The following is a 20,101-nucleotide window of genomic DNA, read 5'->3' on the forward strand; positions in this document are numbered from 1 at the left end:
GCCAACTTTATCTCTGACAGCCTCCCTAATCCCTTCCCAGCATCTCAGGCTTCAGGGACCACCCAGTTCTGCGAGGCTCTGGAATGCCCCTCATTGTCCACGCCATACAGCCCCCTAAACCCAAGAGCTCCTCCCAACACCCCCATTTCTCCCCCCTCTTCTTCAAAGTGCTGTTGTTTTTCTTAATATTACTGTGCCCCTCCCCGAAAGATAGTTACACAAGTCTATGTGGGAGGAAGAAGAGAAACATAAGTCAATGGTGACTAAGTCTGCCTCGCTCTCTTGCCACTGGAATACTGTCAGAATTGGCTCCGGCTCCCCCTGCCTCTGTAAAAATCCTTTGCGGAGGGTGTGATTTTTCCTGAAGATCATTCTTTCCACATGACCAAATGCTGTAATGTGTAACCAGTCCAGATCATTTCTTTCTGCCCAAATCCATGCTTGGGGCACAGCACTCAGGGTCATTCAGAAATGATTCCCCCTAACGAAGAGGCACAATCTGTGCTCATGGGTGTCCCCGCCTCTCCACCTCCACTTCTTTCATTTCTGAATAGGTGCATTTCCTCAAGTCCAGTGGCCTCAGAAGGAACAAGTTTAAGTAAAGTGCAGCCCCCAGCATGCCTCTCAGGGTTTAGCAGAGCAACGGCTGTGCCTACAGGCAGGGCCCAGAAATGAGGCAGAGAACTGAGCATCGTGAGCTCTCATCCTGTCTAAAACCCTGAGAACCTGAGAGAAAATCACCCCAAGAGGTGTTAAAAGGGCTCACCCATGTGGGCAGCATTTCCTGAGCTCTGCCCAATATAACAGCAGCAAGGCCTGGGCGATCCACTCCCCTTCTAGAAAACACAAGAGGTGGGGTGCCTGGGTGGCTCAGTCGGTTAAGCATCAGCCTTAAGCATCTGCCTTCGGCTCAGGTCATGATCCCGGGGTCCTGGGATCGAGTCCCATGTTGGGCTCCCTGCTCAGTAGGGAGACTGCTTCTCCCTCTCCCTCTACCTCTCCCCCTGCTTGTGCTCTCTCTCTCTCCCTCTCTAATAAAATAAATCTTAAAAAAAAAAAAAGATGCAATAGGTAATGAACAAGAATTCCCCAACTGCATCGTGGAGCCTGCCCAGCCTCCCGAGGGTTGTGTCCACACAAGCCAAAGGGGTAAGTAACCAGGGAGTTTGATACACACAGCCCACCCGGAATAATGCAAACCAAAATCATATCTGGTTTTCACATATATGTAAAGTTGTTTTTTAAGAAGGCAAACTCCCACGTAATCTCATTACTATTAAAAGTTTGCTCCCACATCAAGGAGATGCAAAACATATAATGAAGGCAGCCCTATTTCATGCAGACACATTATAAATCGTAGGTTGGGGCAGGTTGAGGTTCACCAGATCTTTAAAAGGAATCAGCTGCTTTGTGAGGAAGGCTAAGAATCTGGCAGCCCAGAGCATCTGCAGACAGAATTTTTTTAAAGATTTTATTTATTTATTTGAGAGAGAGTGAGTGAGTGAGCTCGCAAGCAGGGCGAGGGACAAGCAGACTCCACGCTCAGCATGGAGCTAGATGCAGGGCTCAATCCCACGACCCTGAGAGATCATGACCTGAGCCGAAATCAAGAGTGGGGAGCTAACCAACTGAGCCACCCAGGTGCCCCTGAAGACAGAATTTTTTTTAAAGTTTCAATCTACACCCCATCCCTAATCTTTTGCATTCAATAAAAAACGGACGATTTTACTTCTACTGGGTGCTTCAAGGCCACACATGGGTGATATAGAAACTTGCCTTTTGCAAGTAGCTGAAGCAAACTGCCCGAGACCAACAGAAACTTGATTCTGAGCTTTAAAAAAACAAAATCATGTCATTTAAGCCGAGCATCTTTATTAGACTCAAAAACAACTTAATGAAAACATATTTTCTGAGCCCTAAAGTGTTTTTCTTAATTTTGTTATTTTTTAAATACCTTTTAAATTAATTTAGCAATATTCTTGAACTATGGCAAACGGACAAATACCAATGAGGATCCCATTCTACGAAAATCAGTCTGTTGCAGCTTGCTGGCTTTACATTCTCAAGTGCTCTCTGCCTCCAGACCAAGGGTTTTTAAGCCCTGCATCCATCTTTTCTCTGCAAGAACTGGTGAGAGCAGTTTCTGCATAAGGATCCTCAGCATTGTCCTAACGTTTTAGAGAATAAGCACAAAGCACAGTCCTCCTTCTAGGTTAGAGATTCAAACTTCAGTGAGCAGAATTCCCCTGGGTGCTTGTTAAAATGCAGGTTTCCGAGGCCCGTGCAGAGATCGGTCTGGACTGGGGCCTGGGAATCTGTATTATTAACCAGCTCTCCCTTCCTCCCCAGTGGTTGATATTGGAGGGCCACAGCGTTGCAGTTTTAAGGTGACGCACCAGACCACAGAGAGAAATCCTCTCAGGCCCCTTCCTGAAGTCGCATCCCATGGAGCCTTGGAGAGGATCTCTCTCCTCTGGGGCCCTCACCGAAATGGCAGCATCAAAAGCTCCCTGCCAGTTCCCCTACAACGGAGTCTCAGGGGACAGCCGTGGCCCAGCAGCTATTCTGCCAAGTCATCCATGTGATGCGCTGGCCCAGGGGTGAGGACCAGCCCCTTCCCCGCTTTAGCTCTCTCCCTGTCTCCGAGAACCGAGACCGTTCGGGGCTGAGGCCCGGCCCCATCTCCCTCGCAACTGCTGGTCCAGGCCTTTCCAAAAGCTGTTGCGGCTCCAGCCGCAGTTGGATCTAAACGGAGGGTCCCCGCTCACCGGATCTACCTTCGTACCCCTGCAACCCTCATTGACAACGCCGGTGGTTAACATCGAGTCGTCTCCATGGCAACCGACAGGGTGTCACAGACTCGGGATTACGACTTCTCCGCGTGGGGATTCCAGACAAGAGGTTGGGGCGGCGTCCCTCGGATGCCCTGACCTACACCCAAACTGAAGGGATGGATCCCTTTCCTTCCCGCCCCGGTCCCCGGCCCCTAGCCGGACCTCTGCCACTCTGCGGCCACATCGAGCACGGAGGAGAGGGTGGATTTTTACCGCCGCCCCCACCTCAGCCCTACGGCGGGGAATGGCGGCGGGGTGGGCACCCCCGACCCGCGCCCTCGAGCCCCAGCGGCGGAGCCCCAGTGCGCGCGGGCCGCGCGCGGCGGACGCGGGCGCGGGGGCGGGGGCGAGCAGCGGGCAGGCCCCGCGCGGGGCCTAAGCCCCACCCCCGGGGGCGGGGCCTGGCGCCGGGGAGTGTCAGGAAGAGGAAGAGCGCGGCCAGAGGCGGTGCGGGCGCGCGGCGAGCAGGGGCCGGGCCCAGGCGAGCGCCGCGCGGGCCACCATGGCCACGGACGAGCTGGCCAGCAAGCTGAACCGGCGGCTGCAGATGGAGGACGAGGGCGGCGCCGAGGCCCCGGAGCAGCCCGGGCTGAACGGGGCGGCGGCGGCGGCGGCGGCGGCGGCCGGGGCGCCCGACGAGGCGGCGGAGGCGCTGGGCAGCGCGGACGGCGAGCTGAGCGCCAAGCTGCTGCGGCGCGCCGACCTCAACCAGGGCATCGGCGAGCCCCAGTCGCCCAGCCGCCGCGTCTTCAACCCCTACACCGAGTTCAAGGAGTTCTCCAGGAAGCAGATCAAGGACATGGAGAAGATGTTCAAGCAGTGAGTGCCCGCCCGACCCGCCCCCCCCCCACCCACCCACCCACCCCGCGCGCCGGCCTCGGGCCCCGAACCCCCGAACCCCGCGCCTCCCGGGACCCCTGCCGCCAATCGTGCGCCCCCGAACCCCGACACACCAGGGGTGGCGACCCCGCGTCCCCTTTCATTTAATCACGAGGCTTCAAGACCTCCTCCCCACCACGCGTGTGAGTCTGGCGACCCCCAGCCCCTGACACGCGACCCCTCCTCACGGTGAGGCGGCCGCCCGTACACCATACGCGCGCACTCGGTGTGGAGGACTGTGCGGCCCCTCCAGGTAACCCCGAGTCCCCGCAAGCCCCCACTACCACCATACACATGAGTCTGAAGATTCTGGGGCTCTCGCCTCGGACCCCTGTGTTAGTGAAGCTTTCCTCGCCACCCACCAGACACCCACGCACCCTGAGATTTGAGGACCCCCGTGGCCTCCCTTTCCCCCTCCCTAACTACTCGAATTCCCTACCCCCACACCCAACACCCTGGTCAAAAACATCCACACACACCCCCAGCGCCTCAACAAAGGTTACCATTCCCTACCCCCCATGCTGTACCCATTCTTTTTATTGGGGTCCTTTCATTTCCTCTGCTTATCTCAGATTCCCCTCAACATAGGTTCTGGGCAAAGACCCCCCCCCCTTCAATTATTCAGCATCTGCTAGCAAACTGTGGTCAGAGACCCTCCAGACCCTTCCACCCCTACCCCTATCCACTCAGCTAGCCAGGACCCCAATCCTTGACCCTCAGGTGGTCTCCTAGGGATCTCTCCATCCCTGCCCCCCACTCTGCAAGTATGTACCACCCATCCTCCCTTCAGGGCTGAGTCCCCTCCTCCCTCCACACACTGTTCCTCCCTCTTCTTGCCCTAACCAACCCCCTCAGCAGCTTTGCAGTCACTGCCTTCCGCCACTGTGTGCCCCCTTTCCTCCCACACGGGGTTCCTGACACCCCACACCTCCCCATCTAATTTGCCTGGTTGCTCTCACCCCTACCTTTTCCTCTGTGTAATGCCACACACTGTGCCCTTAGCAGGTTGGACAGACACCCCCAGGCCTGTGGCTCAGCCCTCCCCACCCCCCAAAAAAACTTAAAATCTCTGTGAAGGGACTAAATGGTCCCCTTCTGGTCCATCCCTGAGTCCACCCAGTTGAGACTGAGATGGACAGCCAAACTCTTCACAACCACAGTTGTGCAGGTGGCAGGCTGTGGGGGCGGCGGGGGGGAGTTGTAAAAGCTCGCAGCCCCCTTCCCTTTGGTACCCTTCCCCACTTCTTGTTGCCTGTCCCCTTGCCCCTGGCCCCTGGAGGGGGAACAGGGGCAGGGGTATAGTCTGGAGTGGAGAGGCGCTGACCCACCTTGGCTGAGGCAGGAGGACAGGGCAGGATGGGGCTGTGTACCCAAGCAGCAAGCAGGAAGCCCAGGAGGGGGGTGTTTTGCAACCCCACAGCTTGAGAAAGGCTCTTTCCCACTTCTCATTGCTGCTGCTTCTGCCTGCGGCCCCCACACAGGGGAAGAGGGTTTTGTTTCCCAGACCTGGATGGCTGGGAACCCCATACTTTCCCAAGGGTCAGCCTGGGGGGAAACAGTCCTTAACACTCCTCTGGACCTCTGTGTGGAAATCCCTGGGCCCTGAGGAGCCTGCCTCTTTGACTCCAGGGTCTTTATTGGGAATTCTAAAGTTTCTTTCCCCACCAAAGACTGTCACCATCAGGAGAGCAGGATTTCCAGGATTCCAACCCAAACTGATGGAAAGCTCCTTGAGCCCAGGGCTAGGTATAGATAGCTTCACTGTCTGGAACGTCCTTGTAGAACCTGCCCACCCCCAACCCCCACCCCAGAGTTAGTGCAGGGAAGGTTGTCAAATGCATCTGTGATTGATAGTGTCTAGGCATTGATAGTATCTAGGTACAAAGGAGCTCCTGGATCCCACCCAGCACCCCTATGACACAGAACTGTCATCATCACCATGACACAGGTGGGCGGTCTGGGCACAGAGAAGTTAAATAACTCGCCAAGACCACACAGCTAGAAAATGATGGAATCAGGATCTGAACTCAGGTCTGTGACTCCAAAAGCCATGTTCCTCCCGTCTGGGTTTTCCGTCCCAGACATCTGCCTCCACACGGGAGAATGCACTTCTCCTTCCCATGTTCATGGCTGCTTTCCCACCTCACGGACCCACCATTGGCCCGTGTCTTTCTGCCAGAATCCTCCTTCTCTTGGGCTTCCTCAGCATTGCTACACCCCGCCAAAAAAAGATGGAGCTGTTTGGGAGAACCCATGCACCCCGAATGGGTAGGGACTTGGGAGGCCACAGCTTGATCAGAAGGGCGCATGACCAGAGGAATGGCCTGGAAGCCGCATTTGTGAGCACACTCACCTTCTAGAGAGGCTGTTTGGGGTGTTAGTTTGACAAGGTTTCCTCTGATGAAGTTTGGGGGGAGCTGAACTCCTTCCACCTCCCCTGCGGGCCACCTCTTGGCACCACTGCTGCTTGCTGCTTTGGAAGGGGTGGGGGTAGGGGGCAGGAAGGGGCCGGGGAGCTGGACTTCTAGGGAAGGAAGTGCCTCCCGCCGGGGCCCTGGCGAGGATAGAAAGCTGCAGGTTTTGTATTCAAGGAAACAAGGCTTCACTGTGCCAGCCGAGCCTAGCCCGGCCGAGCCCCGAGCCCTGGCTGGGAACAGCCAACACACAGGCTCTTCGGGGAGGACAAAACCCCTGTTCTGCTTCTGCTGCCCTGGTGAGGCCGCCACCTCCTGGGTCCAAGCGGGGCCCTGCTGAGAGACTTCCACCCTGGTCTCCCGCTCCCTGCCAGGGAGGAGGGGAGCCCAGCCCTCCTGGAAGCCATTCACCGGAGCAGAGTACGAGAGAGAGGGAGGTCCTAGGGAACTGGGAGCTGGCCTTCCTTGGACGGCAGGAGCTAGAAAGCCTGGTCTTCTGTCCCGGCTCTGCCCTGAATTACTTAGTAATTAATTCCCATCTGCAAAAGGAGCAGGCTGTATTCAGCAATGGCCTCCTTATTTCTGAGGGGTCCTGAACGCTTCTGGATGACAGACTGCCTTCCAGGGTCTTCCGGGTCATCCATTTAGTGTCTATCAGCAGGTCCTTTCCGAGGAGGGAGATAGAAGGAGAAGCAAGGGGATTGAGGGAAGCAAGACAGGCTGTCCGCCATCACTGACCTCTCCGTCCAGCCGTGCGGGTTCCGGCCGGGAGGGACCCCCAGCCCTCCTCCCCGTCTTACAGAGAAGGCAGCTAAGACCCAGAAAGTGTGGTGACTGGCTTGGGGTCACAGGGAAGTTTTCAGTGGCCGAACCAGAGCCTCCTTGTCTGTACAGCTGAGGATGGTGGTCTCTGCTTCTCAGGTGGGGCCGGGAGGGGGTGACTCCCGTACAGCTCTGGCATCGTGCCCAGCCTCCGTGGACGCTGGATTCGTAGTCCTGCCTCCCCGGGTGGCCTCAGGCAGCCCCGGCACTTCTAGCCTCTCTCCCCACCTCTCTCGGCCCATCCATTCAGGGCTCTCTCTGGAAACTTCCAGCCAAAGGGGGAATGGTGTGACCCCACGGAGCCTCAAGGGGGCCCGCCTCTGGGCTGGCAGCAGCCTGTGTGAGGCTCTGTGGGGTTCTGTAAGTTGAGCCCAGCCCGAGAGGTCGGCAGCCACGTAATTCTGAACCCGCCGTGGAATCTGAGGAAGATGCCCTAGTTCCCTGCCTGGCCGGCCTCGTCCCCAGACACTGCATCTCATGACCCCTTGCGTCAGAGAGGCAGGCTTCCTTCTCCTTCTGGACGCCTCTGCCCTTCCCTCTTCTCCATTTGCTCCTCCTCCCATGTGTCTCCTCAGACCCTGTCCCTCGCAGAAGCCCCCCGAGCATGCTCTCTGGAAGATAGCAGGACACAGTAGTAAAGAGCCGGAGTCTGTGGGTTTGGAGTCTGTGGGTTTGAATCCCAAGGCCCTTAAACCTTCTGGGCCTCAGTCCCTCACCCTAAAACAGGCAGAGTAATAGAGTAACAGCACCCACCTCACAGAGCTGTTGTGAAGTACTTAACCCAGTGCTCGGCGCAAAGGAAGTACTGTGAAGTTCCTGTCCCCTCATCCTTGGGCCTGGGCCTGGTGGTGGCCCTCGGTGGTGTTCCACGGACCCTCCCGACTGCCCCCACTTACCCCCTACAGAGCTGCCCGGCTGGCGAAAGCCTCATGCTCTGGGCCCGACGGTTGGGGAGCCAGCATGAGAACCCCCCTTTTCTCCCGCTGAACAGGCACTCCGGTTGACAGCTACATATGGCTCTGATAAATAACAAAAATGAGAAACACTCATTTTCACTTAATTACGTGGAAGGCAGGTGGCAGAAAAAAGGAAAGAGCAAACGACAGCTCACGTCCACCGCGGGGCAGCCGGGCAACTCTGGGCAGGGTGTTCAGCTTTGCAGCCTCACCCTGCACTAAAGACCCTCCCTGGTTAGGTCTGAGGATTCAGTTTAAAGAGTTCTGGCCCTTTGTAAAGAGTCCACCATCATGTCGGGCCTGTGGGCTGTTAAAAACATAGATACTTTTGAAAAAACATAAAATCTATCCATTTGATCATTCATCCAACACATACTAAGTTTCTGCTGTGTGTAAGTTCTAGAGAATCAAGGGAAGAAGGAAGCTCCCGCCCTCGGGGAGCTTAAAGTCTCATGAAAAGCAGTGGTATAGAGGGGGTCTCTGGGGGTAGAGAGGATGGGCCCATGTGGCTAGAAGTGGAAACTTCCATTTCTTTATCCCGACCGTGAGGACTGAACGCACTCACAAGGGATGCCGTGATGATGCATCCCCCTCAGCCAGCCCCCTGCCTCCACACCCTCTCCTTGTTAAGTGGGACCCCCAGGTCCAGTTGCTCACAGCAGCGCAGTGAGGTGGGTAAATCATGACCCCCACTGGCCAGACAAATTGAGGCTCAAGGAGGTTAAGTCAGGCACCCAAGGTTATACTAAGTGTCAGGGGCAGAAGTAGAAGGAGGTAGGCCTGCAGGGAGCTCCAGAGGCGGAGAGAGGGCTGTGTTTATGAATAGAGGGCTTGGGAGGGGGGGCTCTTAGAGCCTCAGGAGGGGAAGCCCTCTGGGGGCGTATAGAGGTTGGGTCCTTCCACCTGCATCTTCCAGGAGCCTGGCCTTCTGGGAAGATGATGCCACACCCCTGGGGAGGGAGGATTTCCCGAACTCAGTGCTCACCCTCTGCTCTTCCTACTTCCCCTTCTGATTCTGAGTCACCTCTCCCCTCCCCCACCCGGGGACTTTTGGTTCCCCTTTGGCTTTGCACCTTCCCGCCTTCTCCTCTGGTCTGGACCCTCTGGGTCCAAGGCCCGGCTTCAGCTGTGAGAGTCCAGGCTCTGGGAGACCAGGCCCTGCCGCCTCAGGGGAGGCCCTCTTGCAAGGCCAGCCCAGGCGGAGGAGGAGGAGGAGGAGACCAGGCAGAGCCGCTCTGAGACCTCAGCAGGGACAGTCCCCACTCCCTCCAGCAGCTGCGTTCCCTCTGACTGCTGAGTAGCCTTCTCCTTGGCTGACTTCCGCTTTTCAAGGACTGCAAAGAAGCAAGAATCCCATGCCAGCAGGGTGCGGCTAGCCGGGAGCCAGGCCTGGGGTTCCTGGGCTGTGTGGAGACCCTTGTGTGACGGAGACGGACACTGTCCGCCTACCCCATCCCCGGCACCTCGTCTCTTATTTAATCCTTTTATGGCATCCTGTAAGCTCATCATCATTCTTGTCACAAATGAGAACACAGGGTTTCCCAGAGGTTATGGGACCTGTCCAGCATCACACAGCTAGTAAGGAGCAGGGACAGCATTTGAACTTGGGTCTGTCTGACTCCCAAGTCCCTGGTTCCCAGGGGCCCCAAAGAGGGCGGCGGCAGCCGGGTGCTTGTTAGAAATGCAGCTCCATCCCCGGTCTACTGGATCAGAATCCGCATTTTAATACTCAAGTGTCCTAAGCACCAGGCCACCCACAGCTGTCTCCCCGCACTTGCCTGAGGACGTCCCTCGGGTAAGGCAGGTTACTTAATCTGGGCGGTAAGGGGAAGATTAAGTTAAATAATAAACACGAGGTTGGACTAGACACTCAGTGAATGTTCTTTGCAATCACTGTTGTAACGATAAGTATTATTCAGAGTTGGCAGGACACCCGCTGCTGACATTACAGGCCCGGGGAGATGCCCTCCTAGCCTGGTGCTCACCATGTGGCAGTTGGACCCGAGACTGGGAGGTCCCGAGCCCTGACAAGCCCCTAGCTGATTGCCACCAACCTGGGGGGGGGGGCTCCCACTTGATCCTTAGACTCACTGAAAAGCTGTGGGAGAGCCGTGGGCCACATGCATGCACACACGCGTGCGCGCACACACACACCCTTTCCTTGGCTGACATGGCAACAGATCGAGTGTCCGATTCTGCAGATAGGAATGGAGGAAGTGGTGAGTGGCTTGTCTTCCCCCACATGAGTCAGACAGTCTGGGGGTGGGGGCGTGCACGACCCAAGGGGCCATGCCGAGCGAGCAGTTAACAGAGAATGTGGGTGGTGGGTGGCCACCTGCGGAGGGAGGCGGGCAGGGTCAAGCTGGCTGCAACAGCGAGCAAGGCCAGAATCTTTCTCTTGTCCAGAACTTTCCTGCCCCAAGGGACCGGCCTTCCCAGTTCATGGGACAAAGAGTAGCGAGGCCTAGGAGCCACTGGGGGAGACAGGCGGAGGAAGGACCGGGTCTGTGAATGCCGAGACCAAAGGCAGGTGGGCCTGGGGGTATCCTTGGTCCATAAACACTGCCCTCTCCAGCTGTTTCTCCTCCTGGGGACCTGCCATGGGCTGAGGGGCCAGCTGCAAAGGCCTGGGATAGGAAGCAGAAGGGACAGAATTGGCGTCTCTGTGCCCCAGCCTTGCCCCCCCTGTGCAGCAGCTGTGGTAATTCCTCATTCTGCCATCAGACTCCACAGCACGGCTGGTAGGTGGGGAGGCTCATGCACGAGGAACAACCTTTTTTTTTTAAATTTCTTTTTTTTATTATGTTAATCAGCATACATCACATCATTAGTTTTTGATGTAGTGTTCCACGATTCATTGTTTGCGTATAACACCCAGTGCTCCTTGCAGAACGTGCCCTCTTTAATGCCCATCACCGGGCCGACCCATCCCCCCACCCCCTATGTTAAAAAAAAAAAAAAAAAGGAACAACCTTCTAATAATTCCAAAGCCAACATGGGCTGCCTTAAGTGAAGCAGTGAGCTTCCTGTGCTCAGAGGCATTCAAGACACAAGCAGAAAAACTGCCTTGGGAATCTGACCTTCACGGATGGCTGAACAAGTGGCCTCCCATACCCCTCCCCACCTGCGAATCTCTAGTACAGGGTCTTTGGGCATCAGGACACAGCGTAGGAGTTAAAAGCACGTGTGTTTCAGCAGGTCTGGGTCCAGTCCCAGCTTTGTCCCTGTCAGCTATGGCCTTGGCCAAGTCACTTCCTCCCTGAGCCTCCATCTCCTCATCTGTCAGATGGGGATATTTATGCCTGCTTCACAGGGTTCTCGTGAGGGTCTGATGCAGAATACTTGGCATGGTGCCTGGCGCATAATAAGTGCTCAGCAAAGAGTAGCCACTAAGGATAATACTGTTACGAAACAGGGTGTCGATGTGGACACGGTAGGAGCCAGCCCCTGCCCACCCCCCACGACTCCTGGTTATCAGAACCAAGGTGGGGGAGGAGGAGCCAGCAGGGTGGGACCTGCTCGGCCCAAAGGGGCAAAGTCTGCCTGGGTGGTGGCCGGCTGCTCCACTCCCCAGGGCAGATGGGAGGGATTTTGTCACCGGCATCCGGGCCGGCAGCTGCCGAGCCCTGCCTGTTGAGGACTATTCAGGGGGAGGCGGGTAGGAATGTGGGCACAGTGCCAGGTGCAACAGCCTCCCTCCGGTGCTGGAGAAAAGTGCTGAGCTCCCAGTGTGTGAGTTTTGATGCAGTTGGCCCTCCCAGGCAGGCCCCAGGCCAGGCTCTCAACCCAACGCCCCCCAAGCCCTACAGGCTTGAGAATTCAGGACCCTCCATGGGACCAGGAAGAAGAGGGAAGCAGACAGGCAGGAAGAAGGAACGCCTCCAGCTTTGGGGATCCTGCAGTTCACCGGCTGTGTGACCCCAAGGTTGGTCGCTGCCTACTCTGGGCCCGTTTCCCTCCCCCACATAACATAAAGCAGGTAGACCAGGCTATGCGGACAGATCCTGTACACTGACTCGCTTTCCCTGGTCCCCCTGAGCCACCTGCACCCTCAGTTACAGCTCAGGGAGAGAGCTGATGGATGAGAGGGTCTCCCCAGCCAGGGGCATCTCCTGTGTTGCCAGTCATCCACTGCTGGTGGCACGGTGACAGTCCCCCCCCTTACCTTGTCACTTCCTTCCCGTGAGAGAAGGGGACAGAGTAATCCAGGGCTGATGCTTCTTTCTCCCTCTGCCCAGCAAGAGAGCAAAAGGCTCTGTCCTGCTGTCTTTCTACCTCCCCAAGTGGTGGGGTCTTTGAATCAGGCCCAGAGGGGAAGTAGTGGGAGCCTCGGAGGAAGGGGAGATGCCGGGGGGCAGCGCTGGATCATCTTGCCCACCCCCTGCCTCCAGACCAGTCTAGAGCGAGTGTTTCTCGCAGCCGTGCACCATCAGGACTGGCGCCCAAGGGAGAGGCCCTTGTGTTTTCTACCATCATCATTCTTATCAGCACCATTTTACGTTTTATGTGCAAAGTACTTAACGTACTGGGTGGCACAAACTGCTCAGTGGCCACGATTACAATGCAGTTAGCAGGCTTTAAGTACCCGTTATGTACTAGGCGTTTTATGTTCCTCATCTCATTTAATCTTTAATCTTAAAGGTAGGTAGTGATCATGCTTCTATTTATTATTATTACGGTTGGCGTTATTGTCCATGTGTGCCCATTAAGTGCTTACCGTGGGCCAGGCTCTGTGCTAGGAACTGACGTGGCTTGTCTCTTTTAATCTTTGCCTCCGTCCTGAGATGGGTCTTTGATCCCCACGATGTAAATGGGGAACACGGGGGTTTGTGGGCTCAGGTGACTTGACCAGGGTCAGCCAGCCAGCCAAGTGGCAGATCTGGGATTTGGACCCCAGTCAGTCTCAGCAGAGCTGATGTGACAGAACCTTCAGGGTCATCTTCAGTCACCCAAGGGACTTGGCTGATCCAGTGGCCCCGAGCCCAGGGCACAGAGTAGATGCTTGCTCAGGAGCCTTGTGGGAACGGCCTCCCCCCTACCCCCGCAGTGTCTCCTCCTTTGGGGGACCCAACTCCCACCCCAGCCTCTTCCTGACCTCTGTCGCCTCCCCTTGGCAACTGATCTGATGGCACTGTGACCAGACCCTGCACTGTCCCCCTGGGGGCCAGAGCACGCCCAGGAGAGAGCCCAGACCCGGTAACTGACTGACCTTTGATTGATGCAGGCAGCGGTTCAAGCCGCAGATAAAGCTGCAGGCCAGCCAGGCCTGGGAGTTGCCAGAGACCAACAAATACGGAGCCAAAGTCTCTGTCCAAGTTCGGACACCTTATCTGCACTTCCTCTGAAACTGAGCCACCCCCGGCTGCGGAAGAAACCCATATACATGAGCAGTAAATAAAGCTGGGGCTCTGGAGAGGCAGGTGGGACAGCAGAGTAGAGGGTGGGAACCCCAGAGATGGGGGGTGAGTCCCTGGCCAGCTGGTCAGCAGGCCAGCGCCCTCACCCCTACTATCCTTGTTCCCTGGTCAGTCACATGGGGAAATAACCCTCCCAGGATTGCTGAGCGCAGAAGTTGTAAAGAAAAAACTGCCTGGCACACAGTAGGAGCTTCCTAGAGGCAACTGGATCTCACTCTGGTGCTGGCCACACTCCATTTCTGGAGTGCGCTCCGTGTGCCAGGCACTGGGCTAAGTGCGTGCCGCGCAGGAGCTCGGTCAGTCCTCACGCTGACCCTGCGAGAGCGTCACCATCACACCTCAGCTGGAGGCTCACGGGGCAGGGTCTCCCAGAACCCAGGCGGTCTGCGCCAGCCCTGACATGTCATCGCTGACTTCCACGGCCCTTCAGAAAGCGGCGGGGTTTCCCTGAAGGGCGGCGCCCACGTGGCTTGCCCCAGGAAGGACCGGCCCCCTCACCTGGCTGCTCTCCGCAGGGGCAGGGCCGCTCCACAACCTGTCACTTGGGGTCACGCCGCAGCCGCCCAGCCCCCTTCCCAGACTCCAAAGGGGAAAGGAGGGGCCTCTGCCATGCCCCACCCCCCACCCCAGGGTCCCTCCAGCTTGAAGGGAAGCCTGGAGCATTGGATCGTAGGCCTGCCTGGCCCTCCTAAGGCCCACAGCCCTCTCCCACACCTTCTCACGCCAGCTCCCACCCCAGCCATGGCACTGCCCCCAGGGACCTCTGGCCCATCTGCCCTGTCTCCCTTCCCCCTTGCCCCCAGCCCTGTGGGGAAAAGGGCTTCAGGACCGTGGTCGCTGCAGGGTTCCCAGACCCCGTCTTCCCCATGCTGCCCCAGGCCGTCACTTCCAACCACTGACTCGTTCGTGAGCTATTTATACCCCGCACACCAACTGCTCAGTGCTCCAGGCAGACGGCTCTGTGCTGCGGGCACCACCAGGACCCCTGGAAGCGGGCTGACACAGAGCAGATGTGCAGGCTGAGGAGCTGGGCTTCCGCCCCCTTCCTTTACTGCTCTGTGACCTTGGGCAGGTCACTTAACCTCTCTGAGCCTCCCTTATAGAAGGTTATTACGGGGATTAGGTACAATAAAATATGTAAAGTTCCCTGGCACAAAGACAGATTTCAAAAAGTGGTTTCTATTAGTTGCTCAAGGTCATGCGGAGCTTATATATAACTAGGGCTGGGGGAAGGGACCTGGGGAGCCCTGAGGAAGGCACAGAAACGAGGTGTGTGTTTATGTAGCAACGCCAAGACCAGTTCTGCAGGTCAGCCCCTCGGTGTCGCTCTGTTGTTACCAACACACCCAGGCAGCTTGAGGCCTGGGACTACGCAGGCTTCTCTCGGCTCAGAAAGCCCATTTTAGCCCTGAGAGCACGCTTCCCACCCCTCACCAAGAGGCAGTCAGGGCAGGTGTTTGGTTAGCCTGATAAGAGGGCCCACATCCGTCGTGATATGACACGCTCTGCAGCACAGCACTTCCCCAGCCGGGGGAACGGGCCCGGAGGCCACCTCTGACCCAAGCTCTTACCACAAGGAGGCCCGCGAGAGGGACATTTAGACAACCCCCCCCACACACACACACACACACACTGTCCCCATGTCTGCTACGCCGTTGGTGGCAGAAAACAGACCTGCAATGTCCAGACACACATTTATCACCTAATCAGCGTCCCAGCCCTTTCCAGCCATACCCCCCCTCCCACTCACAGCGGGCACACCCTGCGCAAACTGTTCCCTGAATTTGCCCTGGGCTACCTCCCAGCAAGCTACGAGAGGACCTCCCTCCTGGGGCCTCCCTCCTGAGGCCCTGCCCTGTGACACGTGGTACTTTCTGCCTCTCTCCTGGGTGGAGGCAGGAGTAGGGGAGCAATGGGGCCGGTAGGGATGCCAGGCTGGCCCAGGAGATAACATCAGGGTCGCCGCCCCCCCCCCCCCGCCCCTGCAAGCCGTACCCCGTGTGTCGTGAATTCTTTCTCTCTGCTGCTCCCGTCCCGCTCAGTACAGGCAGGCTGTGGTTTCAGCTTCCTTACACATCGCACTGGCCCAAAAGTTAGCGCTGTTCCACATGTCAGAGGCCGCAGGCCATGTGGGGAGTTGCTTGTCATCAGAGGTAACCAAGCAGTAGCCACGCCTCGGGACTTCACGTGGACTGAAGTCCCTTCCAGCAGCAACAGGGTGACAGGCTCCTCACAGTCCAGCCCGTGGTGCTCCAACCCATCAGGTGTGGGGCGTCAGGATGTCCTTAGCCTCTGCCTTTGCTCCCACAGGTACGACGCTGGCCGGGACGGCTTCATTGACCTGATGGAGCTGAAGCTGATGATGGAGAAGCTCGGAGCCCCACAGACCCACCTGGGCCTGAAAAACATGATCAAGGAGGTGGATGAGGATTTTGACAGCAAGCTCAGCTTCCGGGAGGTGAGCCCGCTCCCCGTAGGGGGTCTCTGAGCTGCCTCGAGTGAGGAGGAAGGGATGTCCATTCTTTCGCATGGTCAGCATTTAGTGACTTTTGTATACCTGACCCTGGCTGGGAGCTTTGGGAATCCAGAGGAAAGCCCTGTGCTCCTAGGGTCCTGGAGTGTAGAGGGGGAGATGCCCAGAGAGCGAAATGGCAGGGTGCTGTGACCCCGGGGGATGGGGGGGCGGGGGGGAGGGGGTGACGTGCACTGCGTCCAAGAGGGGCCAGGCTCTGCGCTGGGTGACTTCACACTCGGGGGTTCGGTCCGTCCTCACTCTGGGGCAGAAGCCATGAGCAAGCCTGTTCCGTGGAGGAGGAAATGGAGGCTCACAGCCAGAAAACAACGGTAGTGGACCCCAGGCAGCCTCGGGTGAATGACAGCGAACCAGCAAGAAGCCTAGAGGAGGCAGAGCAACGGAAAGGCGGTGGGGAGGACGCGTCCACGGAGGAAGGTGCAGGCCGTGCACGATGAGGGTGTGGAGTCAGGATGTGGGTTCAGACCCTTCTGCCGTCACTTTCTGCGGCTGAGATTCGGGGCCGGTTGTCTCTGAGTCTTCCACAGTCTGTAAAATGGGCACAATCCTATACCTTGAGAACTCAGTAAATTGGTTGGGGGAACAGTGGAGACAAAGATACAAGGTAGGTTGGGGCTCTTCCGGGCAGCCGAGCATGGGCACGCAGGCCTGCAGCAGCCCCGGATCCTGGGAGAGCGGGAGATGGGTCACCTTGCTTCCCATTGTACAGACGGGCACACCGAGGCCCAGAGCATGGCAGGAGAGAGCGCAGAGCTCTGGCCCCTTGCCCCTCCCTGACAACGTGCTTTTCTCCCTACCCTAGTTCCTCCTGATTTTCCGCAAGGCAGCGGCTGGGGAGCTGCAGGAGGACAGCGGGCTGCACGTGCTCGCCCGCCTCTCCGAGATCGATGTCTCCACCGAGGGCGTCAAGGGGGCCAAGAGCTTCTTTGAGGCCAAGGTGAGGAACCAGAGGCTGTGCGGAGCCCAGGGTGGGGGGCGCTCAAGGACAAGGGTGCCCAGGGGCAGGACAGGACCCTGAGTTAGCTCCAGGGTCAGTGCTCACCCTTCGTGTTCCTGCTGAGGCCGCACAGAGGAGACAGGGCGCTGACGCAAGGGCTGGCCTGGGCAAGGCCCACAGCGCTCCTGGCTTCTCTCCCCTTCCATCAGGCTGGGATCCCTTCCGGCTTCCCCTCTCTCTCTAGCCCACAGAACCACTACCCCCGAAGGACTAGTCCTTGAAAGGTGGGCCTGGGAGATGGCAGAGCAGGCCCAGAAACACGGGGCACTGGCTCATGGACCTCTCAGAGACCCCAGCCCTGCCAGCCCCGGCCTGGAGAGAGTATGGGCCCCAGAGGCGCCCACGTACACGGCAGCCTCCCGGTGCCGCACGCACTTAGATGGAGGGAACAAATACAGCTCCTAGATTCTGACCTCTTGGGGCACCTTCTTTTCCTTCTTTCTCCCTCTCCCCGTGTTAACTAAGAACATTGCTTCTGAAGGCCGCGCCTCCCACCTCCCTCTGGGCTTCTGGGGGTTGATGGGATGTTCCAGGGTTCACCAGTGGGACCTGGTATGCATCTCGGCTTCCCAGGACCGGAAGCAGGATAAGAATAGCAACTTCAGGGGGCGCCTGGGCCCTGGGCCCAGTCGGTTAAGCATCTGCCTTTGGCCCAGGTCATGATCTCGGGGTCCTGGGATCGAGCCCTGCGTCCGGCTTCTTGCTCAGTGGAGAGTCTGCTTCTCCCTCTGCCTATTCTCCTCCCTCCAACTTGTGCTCTCCACGCCCCCAAAATAAATAACAAAAGTTAAAAAAAAAAAAAAAAAGAGCAACACCAAAGCTCTCACTTATGGGACTCACGCTAGGCAACAACCACCAAATACATGTTCTAGCTTCCAATCCCCTTAACGAATCCGCGAGTCAGTTATTGAGCTCTTCAGGCTCTGAGTGGGAAACTGAGGCTCAGAGAGGTCAGTGAAGCCCCCGGTCCCGGGCCAGTGCTAGCGAGAGGCAGAGCGGTCCGTGGGCTGGCAGGGGCAGGGCCCAGGACCGAGGGCCCGAGAGCCCACGGTGGAGGCGCAGACGCCCCTCCCGCCCTAACCCCCGTCACCCCGACTCCACTGCAGGTCCAGGCCATCAATGTGTCCAGCCGCTTCGAGGAGGAGATCAAGGCGGAGCAGGAGGAGAGGAAGAAGCAGGCGGAGGAGATGAAGCAGCGGAAGGCAGCCTTCAAGGAGCTGCAGTCCACCTTCAAGTAGCAGGGAGCTGCAGCCCGACCGCTTGGCCCTGGCCCCAGCGCCCAGTCCAGCCAGCAGGGGTGGGCAGACTGGAGGCCGAGCCTGAATCCTGGGCTCTGTCTGAAGGAACCATACGGAAAACCTCCCAAGCCTGTGAACGGAGCCAGCTGAGGGGTGTCCAGGCGGCCCGCCCCCCCCCCCGCCCCCCCGCTCTTCCTGAGGCTGGGCCGCCTGTGCTGGCTCCTTGGCCTGGCCCAGCCCTCCCTGGCGACCCCGGTGTGTCTCTCGCCCCTGGCCGCCCCCTGCCTGCTCCAGCTCTGCCGCAGCTCCGAGCCCAGCTCCTGGGCCTGGGGGACTCGCTGCCCTGGGTGCCTGCCCTCCATACACTCTCCTCCTCCCTGCCCAGCGGCCCCTTGCCCTTAATCTGCAGACCGCGTGGCCCATGGGGCCCTCAAGCCGCTTCCCAGTCCGGGGAGGATGGACGGGAGGAAAGTGGCGGGCTCCAGCGCTGTAGTAGGACTGAAGGGGCTAAGCAGAGGCACGGGGGCTCCCCACCCCCGACGACTGTTCCTCCAGCCCTGCCTCCTCTCTCTGCTGGAGGGGAGGGGAGCTTCTGTTTAGGCAGAGGGACCCAGGCCCGGGCACCCCATGTCCACACGGAGGCCCCAGCCAAGCAGGGGAGGGGGCAGCTGTGCTGATCTACCTCACGGGCCCACGCTCTGCCGCCCGTGCCATGGATGGTGGGCAGGGAAGGCTCCGGGGGCAGAAAGGCCACTCCGCAGTCTCCCTGGAACCACCCAAGGGTCCCAGGGGCTCGGGAGAGAGCAGGGTGGGGAGGAGGGATTGGCCCCTTCACAGGAAAGGAAACCAGCGCCTGGCTCCATTCTCTGGGACGCGTCCAAGAAGTGCTTTAAGTGGCTTGCTCGGACCAGGCGGTGGGGAGCAGGGGCCTTGCGTGGCCCCTTCACACCATCCTTCCCCCAAGTGATGGGCACCGCCTTGTCACCAGCGACGCGACTTGTCCCGTCACCCCCCCTCCCCGAGGAAGCATGGGGACCCAGCCCTCCCTGTGCCCATCCGCAGACGGGCGGCGGCCAAGCCGGTGCCACCAGCCTGGTCCCACGCAGCTCCCAGTGTGCTCACTTCCGTGCGTGCGTGTCCACGTGTGTGCGCATCTGTGTCCGTTGCCGTGTCGTGAAACTGTGCCCGTCACCCAGTCCAAACCAGTGAGTGGCCCTCAAGGCCACTGTTATGCAACTTTCAGTGTGTGTCATGACGTCACTGCTTTGTAAACTTGATAACTCTTTATTTTAGTAAGATGCCCCAAGAGTCCACAAAACTCCTGTTGGATTTGCAGAGGTTTTATTTTTTTGGCCTTAGAATCTGCAGAAATTAGGAGGTACTGACCCTAGTGCGGCAGTCTTGGCCCTGGATTGCGTTTGCCTTAGCGGATGTTTATACAGATGAATATAAAAAGTTCTTTTTCTTTGGCTTATTGCTTCCCCCCCCGCCTTCTCACTTTCCCCCAAAGAAAGCTACTTCTTCATTTGGTGGTACAATTATTTTTTTTAACTAAAATAAGATAAAAGTCTATATTCTTATGTGTGTGTGGTTCTTGTTGGTTGGTGGAGGAGGGGAGGGGCTGGGAGAGGAGGAAGGGGACAAGGGCACCCGGTGCTGGGGCAGCATTTGTTCAGGTGGCTCCCGTGTCCTGTCAGAGGCCCCAGGAGGAGGCTTTTCCTAAGGGGGGAGGCTGAGCATGACGCCCACCCCCTCTCACGAGGGGCTACTCTAAGCGCTTTGCATATATTTACGTAGGTAATCCTCACAACCAGCCCATGAGGGGTGCTGTTTTGCTTCCCAGAAAGTCTCCCAGAGGCACCCGGGCTGGGAGGAGACAGACGGGGCTGGGGGGGGGGGCGGTGGGGGCGCCAGGATGCAGACCCAGGCCCTCAGCCCGCAGCCGGTCCCCCTCCCCATCTGCTCACCCGCCAGGCAAGTTCAGATGAGGGCATGCACCGGAAATGGCACC

At 58.1% G+C, this 20,101-nt stretch overlaps 1 protein-coding gene across 1 annotated transcript; it reads left to right on the plus strand.

Annotated features, from left to right (window-relative positions):
- Positions 1–3,265: 3,265 nt before the first annotated feature.
- EFHD2 (EF-hand domain family member D2) lies at positions 3,266–19,662 on the plus strand. The gene is made up of 4 exons (XM_027604077.2): positions 3,266–3,653; positions 15,633–15,780; positions 16,658–16,792; positions 17,959–19,662. Exons 1-4 carry the CDS (start codon positions 3,337–3,339, stop codon positions 18,088–18,090), a joined length of 732 nt encoding a protein of 243 aa, XP_027459878.1. The 5' UTR covers positions 3,266–3,336; the 3' UTR covers positions 18,091–19,662.
- The last annotated feature ends 439 nt before the right edge of the window (positions 19,663–20,101 follow it).

This window comes from Zalophus californianus, chromosome 4 (genome assembly GCF_009762305.2).
Source record: "Zalophus californianus isolate mZalCal1 chromosome 4, mZalCal1.pri.v2, whole genome shotgun sequence".
Classification (NCBI taxonomy): Eukaryota; Metazoa; Chordata; class Mammalia; order Carnivora; family Otariidae; genus Zalophus; species Zalophus californianus.

Excerpts from the sequence above, each read along its gene's own strand:
- EFHD2 (XM_027604077.2), top strand. The coding sequence starts at position 3,337 with ATGGCCACGGACGAGCTGGCCAGCAAGCTGAACCGGCGGCTGCAGATG. Across the intron at positions 3,654-15,632 it reads ATGGAGAAGATGTTCAAGCA|GTACGACGCTGGCCGGGACG; the intron begins GTGAGTGCCCGC and ends TTGCTCCCACAG. Across the intron at positions 16,793-17,958 it reads AGAGCTTCTTTGAGGCCAAG|GTCCAGGCCATCAATGTGTC; the intron begins GTGAGGAACCAG and ends ACTCCACTGCAG.